This window comes from Rhinopithecus roxellana, chromosome 9 (genome assembly GCF_007565055.1).
Source record: "Rhinopithecus roxellana isolate Shanxi Qingling chromosome 9, ASM756505v1, whole genome shotgun sequence".
NCBI classification, from domain to species: domain Eukaryota; kingdom Metazoa; phylum Chordata; class Mammalia; order Primates; family Cercopithecidae; genus Rhinopithecus; species Rhinopithecus roxellana.
The window spans coordinates 34,019,203-34,033,357 of NC_044557.1; the positions used below are offsets into that span (position 1 = coordinate 34,019,203).

The 14,155-nt window shown below is 39.3% G+C and overlaps 1 protein-coding gene across 5 annotated transcripts in view; it reads right to left on the minus strand.

Annotated features, from left to right (window-relative positions):
• The window catches only part of ASPH (aspartate beta-hydroxylase), a 227,846-nt gene that overhangs the window by 74,824 nt on the left and 138,867 nt on the right, over window positions 1-14,155 (minus strand). For all 5 annotated transcript variants that reach the window (XM_010360355.2, XM_010360353.2, XM_030937465.1 and 2 more), the window contains one exon: window positions 4,562-4,647. In XM_010360355.2, the coding sequence (XP_010358657.1) occupies window positions 4,562-4,647 (86 nt within the window). The remainder of the gene's footprint in view (window positions 1-4,561; window positions 4,648-14,155) is intronic.

The following is a 14,155-nucleotide window of genomic DNA, read 5'->3' on the forward strand; positions in this document are numbered from 1 at the left end:
ACTTAATTTTTAAAAAGACAGACACCTGATAAATGATGTAATATGTGGTTTTGCTAAAGAAATTGAATTTTCCTTCAATGTATGTACAGGTTCTATCTGCGTTCTCGAAGAATATTGTATTAGTCTGTTTTCACACTGCTATAAACAATACCTGAGACTGGATAATTAATATAGGAAAGAGGTTTAATTGAATCACAGTTCCATATGGCTGGGAAGGCCTGAGGAAACTTACAATCAAGGCAGAAGGCAAAGAGGAAGCAAGGATGTTCCTCACACGGTAGCAAGAGAGAGAAGAGTGAGGAGTGAAGGCGGAAGAGCCCCTTATAAAATCATCAGATCTCGTGAGAACTTACTATCATGAGAACAGCATAGGGGAAACTGCCCCCTTGATCCAATCACCTTCCACCAGGTATCTCCCTAGGCACATGGGGATTATGGGGATTACAATTTGAGATGGGATTTGGGTGGGGATACAGTGAAACCATATAATTCCACCCCGATCCTTCCCAAATCTCATGTCCTCACATTTCAAAACAGAATCATGCCTTTACAACCATCCCCCAAAGGCTTAACTCATTCCAGCATAAACCCAAAGTCCAAGTCCAAAGTCTCATCTGAGACAAGGCAAGTCCCTTCCACCTAGGAGTCTATAAAATCAAAAGCAAATCAGTTACTTCTAAAATACAATGGGGGTACAGGTATTGGATAAATACTCCCTTTCAAAATGGGAGAAATTGGCCAAAACAAAGGGGCTTCAAGCTCCACGCAAGTCTGAAATCCAGTGTGGCTGTCATTAAATTTTAAAGCTCTGAAATCATCTCTTTTGACTTCATGTCTCACATCCAGGTCACGCTGATACAAGTGGTGGGCTCTCACGGTCTTGGGCAGCTCCACCCCTGCGGCTTTGCAGGATACAGTCCCCCTTCCAGCTGCTTTCATGGGCTGGTGTTAGGTGTCTGAGGCTTTTCCAGGCACACAGTACAAGCTGTCGATGGATCTGCCATTCTGGGGTCTGCAGGGTGGTGGTCCTCTTCTCACAATTCTACTAGGCAGTGCCCCAGTGGGGACTGTATATGGGGGCTCCAACCCCACATTTCCCTTCTCCACTGCCCTAGCAGATGTTCTCCATGAGGGCTCCACCCATGCTGCAAATTCTGCTTGGACATCCAGGCAATTCAATACACATCCTCTGAAATCTAGGCAGAGCTTCCCAAACCTCCATTCTTGATTTCTGTGTACTTGCAGGCCCAGTATTGAAATCTGTGTTACTCTTCTATGGCCTCTGTGACAAACTATCACAAACTTGATAGCTTAAAACAAGAGAACTTTGTTCTCTTGCAGTTTTACAGAAGAGATTTCCAGAATTAGTTTCTCTCAGCTGAAATCAAGATGGTGGCAGGGCTGTGTTCTCTCCAGAGGTTTTACGGGAATATTTGTCCTTGTCTATTCCCAGTATTTCTTGATTTGTGGACAGATCACCCCAATATCCAATTCTGTCTTCATACTGCTTTCTTTCTCCCCTGTGTGTGCTCCTTTTTATTTTGTTTGCATCAAATTTCTCTCTGTCCCTCTCTTATGAGGAAACATGATTGCATTTAAGGCCCAACTGGATAATCCAGGATAATCTCTCTATCTCAGTGTCCTTAATCACATCTGCAAAGGTCCTTTTCCCAAATAACATAACATTTACAGGTTCCAGACACATATCTTTTGGAGGTCTATTTTCAGCCTAGTATGCACCCCATGCAACTTAAATTGCAAATGTCAAAGCTATTTCAATGATAATTGTGCTAAATATACTAATATCAGACTTAAAACATAAGAATAACAATGTTCATAACAAATTTGATAAGGTGTGATATTCCTGCTTGACTGTCAAGGTTGTTAAAATAATGGGACATTTTGGCTCTGTCTGTGGCATTCTTTGAATCCCTGCAAGACAGAGGCTGTGTGACTTTGCTGAGGGGCCATCAGTCTTGCTTTCACTTCAGTTGGCTGGCAGAGTAAGTGTGTTTGCTTTTAGTCTGAAAGAATTTCCTTTCCCTAAGTTCTTGTATAGCTCCTAACACTGTTGTTCAATTCTTATTTAAAAACTCAATTGCAAGACAAACACAATGTTTGAAGAATTGCCTGAAAATGATCTGTTTCTCAACATAGCTTATAAAGTTGTCCTAGGACCAAGACGGGTTCATGGGAGGGACATGTATGTGGGCCACACTGTGTTGGCATGAGGCCAATGGGCTGTGCTGAAGGACAATAAAATACATTCCTGCAGCTGCATGGTAGAATAATCCACTGGTATGATGTCAGGGAGTAAGCAGGAAGTTTTGCATCCATCAGTATACCTTTTTTATGAAGATCTACAGCCAAATGTTTCTCTCTGGACTTGGAGCAGAACAGCTCTTCTGATGAACAATATTAATCTTATCTTCTGATTCTATTTTCCACGTTGTCCCTCGAGGAACTGTTGACTTCATTCCTAGCATGGTTTAGAGCCAGTGGTGTGAACTTTCAGGTGTGTGATTACATTTTCTTTACTCCCTCCCCACTTTTTAAAAATCACTTACAATACTGTAATAATAAATGATTTCAACAAATAAGCAAATATATTTCAGTATATCATTTCAACCCCTTTTTCCAGAGGTAGGAAAGCATTTTAAACAATAAATATGTATTTTTTAAAAATAGAGGATTGGAATATAATCTGATCTATACTTTTCTGGGGGGATAAAAAGCGAACACATACTTTCATGTTACACAGTCCTTGAGCCTGAGGTGTGAACTGAGGCTTCATTGGCTGTATGTGGGGGGTGTGTTAGTTGGCCTCAGCTGGTCCAGCGCACTAAGGTGCATCCTCTGAAAATACTAGCCATAAAAACAACCCTAAAAGACTGAATTATGTTGATGAGTCAGTTAATAACACAGCTTCCTGTTGTTTCAGAAGCAAGAATTGTATATGTGGCTACTTCTTCCTCTTTTATTTCGCTGGTATAAATTCAAGATGCTCCTTGAGAAAAACAACTTCAAAGGAGCAACACTGCAGAATACCCCATAACTGCGCCCTCCTTTATCATTCATATAATTACATTAAAATCCTTCTCTAAAGCTGCTCACATGTTTTTTACACTGAAAGTTACCTGTGCAATAGGCACTCCCATTTTTATATATGACATTTAGTATAGAGAAATTAGAGGTTGCCAAAGGAGGTGGCAGAAAAAAATTATTGCTTCAGTTCTATTAAGAAATACAAACTGACTACAAACAGTAGATGGCTTCACTTCATAAAGTTAAACAAGACAGTTAACTTTCCTGTTTACTATCAGAAAGTAGGAATCATTCCACGTGGTTAGATTTAAGGGAAGTGAGCAATGACTTTGCTGCAATATTCTTTGGAGTTACTATATTTTTATTGGCAAACCTTGGCTTTGGAGCCTTACCTAATGCCAGTTCTAAAAGCCTTTACGTTCGTTGGTACACTTTCAGTAAACATGCAGATGTACATTCTTGTCCCATTTTAGTTCCTAATGAGTGTTTTTATTGTTGTTTGTTTACTTAAGTCCGCTTGTTCCTTTTTTATTGCAGTCAATGTTTACTGATTACAAAGCCTAACAGGAAAACTAATGAACATTACAGAGTCTACATTCAAGTGCAGAGTAGAGAAACAAATTTCCGCCAAAAACAAGGAGATGATTAATTGAAGATATGATTAAATACATTATAATAAATATTTTTGCACCCGATAATTAGATGATATGACCAAGGTAAGGGAACAAGTAACTTAAATCCAGTTTCAATTTATTGTTTTCAAAATTGTAATATCTATAAAGAAATGCAAGTAATATTTCAAATATATTGATAAATTAAAACATAAATAAGTTACCCTAAAAAACTGGAGGTGCATGAGGTTAACCCCAAGTAGGAAGAATGTCTTCTTCTTTTCTTGCATCAGGGAGCTATAAAATTAAAACTTCCACTTCTATGACACTTGACAGTGTTATTATTATTATTTTTTAAATGTCATTTATGGCTCACACCTGTAATCCCAGCTACTCAGGAGGAGAATTGCTTAAACTCAGGAAGCAGAGGTTCTAGTTAGCCAAGATTGTGCCACTGCACTTCAGCCTGGGCAGAGGTTCTGCCCAAAAAAAAAAAAAAAAAAAAAAAAAAAAAAAAAAAAAAAAAAAAATTCTCACTTGATCTTTAAATTGATCTTTTTAAAAAACTCAATCAGAGGTAGAAAGAGTATTTATCATTCTCATATCTTTAAGAAAACTAACACCCAGCATGGCCAAGTGATTTCCCCAAAGCTACATAACTCGAATGTGATGGAGGTAGGCTGACACCCACATTGGCTGGCTTGAAGGAAAGTTCTATTTCTCTTTGCCCATGTGGTGGCAATTCTCTTCCATCTGATTCCTTTCATGTGGAATGTTCACGTGCCTGGGGGAAAATCCACTCTATTCAACTGTTGTTTCTTTTACACTTATTCTTTTTTAACAAATCAAGAGTAATGCCTGAGTTTATTTAACAACAAAACCATTGCACAAAAATATCAACCTACCCTTTTACGGAGTTTTTCTGCAGCATCAAGTTCAGCTTTAATAGTCTTATCAAATTTATTTAAAAGTTTAGGCTTCTTTTTCTTAACTGAAAGAAAAAAGAGATTTTTATTTTTAACTTTTTTTGGCTAAAAATAGTTATTAAGCATAACAATTTACAAGTAGTGGGAAACCTGATGTTGGTCTCCACCATAGACCTGCAGAGAAGGCACACTGCAGGCTCGCCTTCCATTTTCCCCCCTAGATGATGTGATGAAGCCAGTGACTGCCCAGGAAGACAACGCAGCCCTTACCCATCTGCTACTATGTGTTCTTGGGGGAGTGGGTGGATACTATACTGAAACTCTCCAGGATACTGGCTTGGTTTCTGGGATGTAAATGGTGGGTATGACTTCTAAACTCTTATCATCAACTTCTTGGCTATGTCCAAAAGATTGTTTAAAATAGTTTTTGAATATGTTCACAACTTTTTCTGATACAGATAAAGATGAAAATGGAAGGCTCCTCTCAAAGAAGTCAAATAAAACAGAATTTCTTCGTTTAGCATTCAAGTCCCTCCCAGTGCATCCTGGACTGACCACCCAGCTATGTTCCAAACTTCAGCCAAAATAGACTGCCCCATGTTCCCCAAATAAGCTCTTTGTGCCCTTCCTTCCTTCCTTCCTTCCTTCCTTCCTTCCTTCCTTCCTTCCTTCCTTCCTTCCTTCCTTCCTTCCTTCCTTTCCTTCCTTCCTCCTTCCCTCCCTCCCACCCTTCCCCCTCCCCTCCCTCCCTTCCTCCCCACTCTCCCTCCCTCCCCCCCCACCATCCCTCCCTCCCTCCTTCCCACCATCCCTCCCTCTCTTCCTCTCTCCCTTCCTTTCTTCCTTCCTTCCTTTTTTCTTCTTCTTCTTCTTTTTTTAAACAGAGTCTCACTATGTCGCCCAGGCTGGTCTTGAACTCCTGGCCTCAAGTGATCCTCCTGTCTTGGCCTCCCAAGGTGCTGGGATTATAGACATGAGCCACTGTGCCCAACCCATGCTATTTCTTCTGCTACCTCATTTAAATAAAAAGCCTGTGCTTTATCTTCTTCTGTGAAAAAAGTGTCTATCCTTCAACAATGAGCTCAAAACCACACTCCTTATAAAGTTTCTCCTGAAATCATCCACACAGTACTCAGTCCCCTGGTCCACTGTGTGCATCCTTAAGTCCACTGCACCCTGCATATCTCTGTTTTGTGGTCCTTGCCACTAGGAGTTTTGTTATAATCCTTCATGCACTTATCTTAGTCCTAACTCTTGCAGGGTGGTACCATGTCTTAAATGCAGGCTGAATCCATTTATGCTTACTTAGCAAACAGTTTTTGGCTCTGTGCACAACCTCAGCGCCCAGCAAACAGGAGCCCTTCTCCCGAAGGCAAGGCACACCCAGCAGGTGAGAGGGCCAGTCCTGCTGGTGCACAACTGGCAGTGCCTGCAGAGTGGATGGATGCGGAGCACTTCTTGGAAGCCCCAAGTGACAAGAGTGGAAGCTTGAAGGGTAAGTACAACGTTCTGGAGAAGAGGAGTGGTGGCAGGGAAGGGGCAAAGCGGGATAGAGAGGAATTAAAACAATCAGAAGAGAACTTCCTCAATATTCTGACAATAAACCTACAGACGTAATAGCTTCTTCCCTATCTTGTCACAAAGGAGGAGGGACTCTTCTTTTTAAGGTCCCCTCCCTGCCAACACACACACCTGTCCTGTGCCTTCTGAATGTCTCCTCACTCTCTTGACCTCTCATGTGCCCCCAATGGGAATTTAATAATGCATTATATAACGCCAAAATTTCTGCCATCTTACAGCAAACAAATAAACCAAGACAAACCTCAGCCTACCCTCCTCTACTTGCCATGATCCCTCCCCTCCCCTCGGGGGTTGCCTCTTTGTCATCTTTCCTATCAGCACTTTGGCTTCCTCACCCACCACATGGGCAGAAGCAAGTCTTCCAGAGGAGGGAGGGCTGTGGGATTAAGCATCAGATGGCAGGGGGTCTGAGTCCCAGCTCTGTCACCTCCAAGCTCTGTGACCTAAGCCAAGCTGGCACTAAACTTTTCTGGGTCTCACTTACCCCCTCTATAAAATTAGGGGTGTTTTTGAGGGTTAAATCAATATAGTATGTGAAGCATTTAACACAGTGCCTGGCATACAGTAAGTGCTCAGTACCTGAGAGCTATTACAATAATGGCTATGGCTTTCTGCACATCTATTTGTTCTATTTCTTCTTATTTTACCTGGTCCCTCTGCAGCATTTGAAATGGTTGATGCCCGCCTCCTTCCTAGATGATCCCTTTCCTTGACTTTTATGTTGCCCACTCTCACAGTTTTCCTCCTCATTCTCTAGCCTCTTGAATTTCTCTTTCTTGCCTCTGTAACTTCTTCTCTTTGCTGCTCCTTGAGATGTTATGTTCTTCAGGGTCGGTCTTCAGTCTCTTTAGCAGCTTTAACTATTTAATTTTCCAGCTGAGCTACAAATCAACTCGTTCATTTTCTTCTGCATCATGAAAATTATAAATCCAAGCACCTACTGATACGTGCCTCAAACTCAGTAAATAAAAATAATAATTTGCAATTCCTCACACATCTATTCTTTTTCATATTGACTTTATTGCAGAGAATGACACCTGGTTGTCCAAATCAGAAACTTGGTTATAAAAGGCAACCAAAATAAGGGCAAAGAAGAACACATGGAATCATCCAAAGGAAGATGGAATGGAATCACTACTATCTTTTTAGCACTCACTCTGCGCCAGTCAATGGGCCACCACTATATCTAGATATCTTTTATTTTCTCAACTTCCTGAATACAGGGAATTTAACTACATGGATAAGACCACTAAGGCTCCAAAAGGGTTAGTTACTTTGACCCCTCCCCTCTCTCATCCACATGGAAAGAAGGGGATACTTATTTCTTGTTTCCGAAGAAGAGGGAAGATTCTCCAAAACCCTTAGTCTCCTACCTCTCCCTATAGGGGAGGTGATGTGACTTAATCCACTTGCTGAGTTGGTGGAAGGAACTTGAAGTTCAGTTTCACTCCTTCCCAACCTCTCAAGAGCATACATGCTGAGCTGAGCTGAGCTGAGCTGACCTTCTGAGAGCATTCGTGCTGAGCAGAGCTGTGAGAGAGGCTCTCACATGGAAGAACTACGGCTGCTCCATGCTGTGTGGAGCGGTGGGTATGTCCAATTCTGGGGCTCAGTATTAAGAAATCTGTTATTCCTGATTATCCAAACCCCACCTTTCAATTCAACTTTCATTAAGTAATAAAGCTGACACTCTGATCACCTTTTAATTACTTATGCATTTGTACAAAATTGCTATGATCTTCTATTATATTTATTCGACCCTCCTCCTCTCTCCTCCCAGAAACCCTAATCCCTATATTGTTGAAAGCTATATGTGTCTAAGACAGAGACTGAAAAAATAGTGAATAATGAGCTTTAAACTGCATGCCATTATATGTTACCATACATGCTGACATGGAAAATGAATAGACATTTCACTGTGACACAGATTGATGGTGGTAGGAGCTCATGCCTTGTCATCTCAGCACAGACTTATGTCTCCCAATTGTTCATTTTGCTTTTGTAGAAGTGTCTATCAACAGAATGACAATGAGACCTCCAAGAAAGCCTGGAGCGCACCTGAGTAGACAGTTTCACTGTGGGCATCGCTGGTTTTCCCCAACATGTCTCTTGTGTTATAAAATTCAAGTTAAAATGGTATTTATTTATAAGAAACTAAAAACTGGCAGTTTAGGACATCCAAAACAGTCAGCAGCAAAATTATATGTTTGTTAATGAGCAATGCTGTACCTTAGTGTCACAATATTTCAATAACAGCACTAAAATAGACAAAATATTAAAAATCTCACAGCATGTCACCATGTTCTGTCTTTTCATATATCTTCATATGTGATAGCTTCTAACTATTGAACCTCTCTTTGAAATTCAAATTTTATCCTGACTATTTTTAAGTACACAGAAAGCCTGAGGCAATTTTCCAACTGTTAGAAACCACAGACTCACTCTTTCTTCTCATTTTGGGGAGGCACATGTTCTAGCTATAGAAATAATGAGTACTCATTCAGGTTGGTGACAGGACTCTGGCGAACTCTCTCCAGCACTCTGGGCCTCAGCTTTCTCACCTACAAATGGGTGATGTGTGCTGCTTCTCTTAAGGTCTCTTTGAACTGAAAAGGTCTGTGCTTCTAATTTTCTGTATTTAAATTATGTTCATAGTCTTTTGAAGTACACCTATAAGGTACTAGAAAGAATTATTAATTTTGTTGAATTTGGATCTTTCAAAATGGTTTAGGAGAAAGCTATCTACGCTATATATAAATTAAAGTTTGCTTGTTTGTTTTAAATCACTGCCATTACAAGTGTTTGGCCCTTTTTCAAAAGCACAAAGAAGAAAAGAAAAAGGAACACTTACATTTCAAATCCTTACTCCCCTTGCCATGCTGTGGTTGAAATATTAAGAGCAAATAACATGGAAAAGAAGGAAAATAAAAGGATAGCTGAAGGCAGGAGGAAAACACTAGTGATGCATTTGTAGATATAAAAATTACGTTGACTCCTTTTCATTTCCACTTAGTTCATGGAAGTTGTTTTTATACACAGTCCATAGGGAGAAGTTGATCATCAATAAAAACAGACACAGAATCTTCATATTACTCTATGTCCTATACCCATTCCACTGAAAACAGTGAAGAAAACAGCAATTTCTGCTACAAGGTATACTGAAAACCAACAATTTCCTAACTAGTCTCCCTGACTCCAATCTGTTCCCATGTTCTACCTTGTTCTCAGGTTCTTTCTGAAACACAATTTATTCATGTCATTACATTGCTGAAAACATACCCATAGATCCCCAGAACATAAGAAATAGAAATTAAACTCACTGGGATGCCCTCCTAGCAATTCTGCTCCTAATTACGGACTCAAGAAAAATGAAAACATAAATCATGAAGACATACACAAAGACTTGTATGCAAATATTCACCACAGGGTTGTTCACAACAGCCCCAAAGTAGAGAAAACCCAATGTCCATCAACTGGTGAAAGAAAATAATCTGTGGTATATCCATACAATGAAATACTACTCAGCAATAACACCAGTACCTACAACAATATGGATGAATTTTAAATGCATTATGTTAAGCGAAAGTAGCCTAGTCCAAAAGACTACTGACTAATTCCATTTAGATGGCATCCTGGAAATCTGAAAAGTGTAGTGACAGAAAACAGGTAAGTGGCTTCAGAGGCTGAGTGGGAAAAGGGGATAACTACAAAGGGCACAAAATAATTTGGGGATTTGCAAAGTTCTATATGTTAGTTGTGGTGGATAAACTGCATCTAGATGTATATACATAAGCCAAAACTCATAGAATGCACACTATAAAAGGTAAATTTTACTGTATATAAATTACTCCTTAACGAACCTGACTTATAACAAAAAAAGTCACAAGGCAAAGATAAGCTCCATGATTCTCAGTGAAGACTCTTACTATGTAGGTATAATAGTATGAAAAACTCTTGAGAATAAAAACAGCATCCTTTTCAAAAATGAAATTAAATTTAGTTTGAAACTCTCCAAAAATCTGTTGGGAGGTAATTCACTCACCCATGTTTAAGACACACTTACCTGCACAAAAAAAGGAAAAAACTCAACATGTGAATCTAGACCTAGCTAGGCCCTCAATTGCATTGGAATTTTTTTTTTGTATTTAACATCCCAGCTATCTTTTCTACTCCAGACTGTCCTCTTCCTTCCCAGTCACCAGCTTTCCAAGCACCCTACTCTTGAACTACATCAAAACACTGGCTGTTCCTCAGCATGTCACTCTGCCCACAGTGGAGGGAGACCTAGGACTGTGGATTAGAGCCCATCTTGTTCATCGGCTTGTTTATTCATTCAAGAATTTGTTAAAATGCCAGTTTTCCAAAAACTGTGTGAGGTTCTGAGAATTCAACAGGATCTTTCTTAAGGAGGTTATAGTGTTTTGGGGAAGACGTAACTGAATAATTAGTAGTTAGAGGAATGTGTGCAATTATAAGGTTGAATGAGGAGTGGTACTAACTGTTTGGAAGGCGAGCCTTCTTGGGGAAACTAAAAACTTCTGTATACCCAGGGAGAGGAGGCATTCTGGGCAGAGGAGAGAGTATTTATTTTGTAACTCAATCACAATCAGGAACTTGAATCTTTATTATTAGGTTGGTTTTGTTTATTTGTTTTGTTTTGTTTTTAATGTGAAAGGCTAAAATTCCTCTCCTGCTTGGATGCTAGGGTTTGGTGCCATAACATATAAATTTTCTTACAATAAAAATCTGAGCTTTCTAGAATTTTGGAAAGCTGAAAGTGTAGATATTGCTCAGGGATCCCAGACACTGACTTGCTTTCTCCACATGTCTGAGGAAGGAACTTTATTGATGCTGAGCCTGCTTCAAGGGCCAGTAGAGTCCAAAGTGCGTGCTCTGGGAGCATAAAGTTTTTTCAAGAGAGGGTATACATACTGACTACAAAAGAGCAGTGGCATAGCAAGAACTGGGCTTTTGAAAACATGTAAGACAGAGAGTGGAAAACTGTGGCTCCCATCTGTACCAATGAAGGACTCTAGATGGCCAGGGAAGCCATGCAAAGGGACATAGCATCTGCCCTGGGCTGCCATTTTGCTTCTGATACAATTTTGTATGGCTGATTAAATAAGGACCTTAATTTAACTCTCCCTCTGTGTGTTTGCGTGTGTGTGTGTGTGTATGAATTTCTCCCACCAGCCTGTCTGAAATGCTATACTTATTCAAGGAAAATAATGTGCACCTTGAGCTCTTGCACAGTTGCATTTCTTTGAACCAGCTTTCGCCTTTCACAAATTGGCCCCTAATCTCCATTTTCCTCTTCTATTAATTTCCTTTCTATAGACTCTCGAATATGGCATGAACATTGACACTTTTGTGATTTTTCTCATGGTGTTTTATCTTCCTGGAAAACCCTTTCCTTTATTTCTACCAAAGAATATTCTATATTTTAACTATTGAGACCTAGTTTAAATGTCATTACCTACATCAAGTCTAAAGCATTTTTAGGCGGAAAAGAATCTCTCCTATTGTCATATAATATTCTATTACTATTACTACTGTGTTCATTACTATTTCTAGAAATAGTAAACTCTTTAGGCTGTGTTCATGCTGGCAGTATATACACAGTGCTCGCTCAAAATCTCCCCCCTCACTCCCACCTTCCTCTTGCTGGAACACGCATACACACACACACACACACACACACACACACACACACACACACACACACGGAGAGTTAAATTAAGGTCCTTATTTAATCCCCTTGCTGGATTGTTAATTTCTGAACTGTGTTACTTATAATTTACTTCCAGCATTTGGCACACGGCCTGTCCTATAGGAAATCCTCAACAAATTTTCATGTTTCTAAAGGCATGAATGCATGCAGGCATGAATGAATCAAGACATTCTAGAAGGGGATATGACAATGTCGATTTGTAATTGGGCATATCAGCTGTCTTTAAAAATATCAGAAAATTATAAACAACCATGACAGAAAATGACCTGAGAGTTGCTTGCTTTATAAAGAGTTCGAATCCAAAAAGTTTCAATAGACAATAATGGAGGGGCCCGAAGAGGAAGATTTAAAAAAAAAAAAAAAAAAAAAAAAAAAAAAGAAGCAAGATCCTTGTACCATAATCCCCATTGAAGATCTTGTAGGGAACACTGACATTTATTCTACATCTTATACCATGTAGGTTTTTCAGTATATTGAGCAAATGGGGACACGCATGGTAGAATACAAGGCACAACTAACAGTAAATTCTTGGATTGCAAGGTCCCGCTAATTTTAGAATAACAAAACCTTCCCAAAGCAGCTTGCTGTTATGTTCTGAGTCACTGCTTAATGCTTTAGCAATTCTGTGCTGATAATAATAGCTGACATTTATTGATCACTTAAGCCTTCTAGACATGTGTGACTCACCCAAGCTGCACAAACTGTAAACAGTAGGCACCAAGACTGAAGCTTGGGGTTGTCTCCAGTAGACTCCAATGCCTGTAGTCTTAACCATTTTGCTGTATCTTTGGCATCTGGCCCAGAATTCAAGAAATTAGGGTGTTCCTAAGAGTTTTAAGGGTGATGACACAGTGGAATTAAGTATTAGTATAAGTATTATTTGTGTAAAGGAAGTAGTTGAACTTTGTATTACTTGTCTGTAAGGATAAACGCAGTTAAATAATGAGAGTAATTTTCCTTCATTTTGTGTCTCAAGACGTAGCATTTAGACATTACACAGACACATCCTGGCTTGGTAGAAGGACCACAGAGTACAAGCCCGGAGGCCAGTCTGTGAGCCTCAGTTCTGCTACTTCTGAGGTAGCTTGCTTAATTTTGTTGAGCCTTTGTTTTTTTCGTCCACGAAATGGGGAGAATATCTGATCTCCTTCCTACTACTGTAAAGGAAAGTCATGGAGCATAAAACATCATATAAATGTTAATTATGACTTTCATCTACAGTATCTTATTTTTAGTTACTTTAAAATTCTGTTCTTATTAAATGGGAAATGTTCCTGACTCTTGTTAATAAATATTTAAGCAGTTAATTTTTTATAAAGATCAGATATTTTCTATGATCAGACATTTCCCTGGCAGAGATTTTGGGCAACTAATAACTTTATCACACTACACCTGTATTCAGTTTGGATTTCGAGTCAACAAAGGATTAAAGAGCTTTGAGGTCATGCTAAACTTCCCCTGTTTCTAAACTCTAGTACGTGTTTTTAAGCAGGATCACATAAAATATTAAATACTGCTTTTGGCTATGGTTATCTAAAGGTGGAATTTGATGAAAAATAATCTAAAAAGCAAAACAATTTAAAGGAAGGAAAATTAAGACTAAAATAAGATATTAAAGAAAAAGGTGCTCATATCTGACTAAGATGTGGTGTGAAGCTTCAAAGTCATCATATAAAGCAACCTTACTGCAATATTATTCATAGCAATTAACAGTTAACCCAAGATAGGATCCCTGCTTATTTTAATCTTCCTTTATTAGAATTGGAAGTTAATTCTCTACATTTGTCTGACAGTGAGGTAAAGCTCTAAATTAAGGCAAAGGGTAAAACAGAAGAAAACATTCAAGAATTCAAGAATCCCATGTTAGAATTTTTGATGAAATGCTATCTGCTAATCACAGGAAAAGCAACCCTGAATCTATGAGTGTTCCTACAGGCGGGGGACATGGGTAGGAGCCCTCAGTTATGTTCTCTTTCATTTAAAAGTGGGAATTATGCAAGGTAATCCCCTACTGCGATGCCTCACACTGGGGTCTGAAATAAATCTGCTCTCATGTTGAGAGAGAGACATGCTATTTGCTGTTGAGAAACTCAATATGTAGACAGCCATGGAGGTGCTTCTGGCAGGAGCCTTTGTTTGTATTATCACCATGTGAGAAAGAAAAGCTAATGTGTTTGATCCAAAAATAGCCCCTTCTGAGGCTTTTTTCTCTAACACTATCTACTCTATAGGTATTACCAGGAGAATAAGTAAATTTGGGC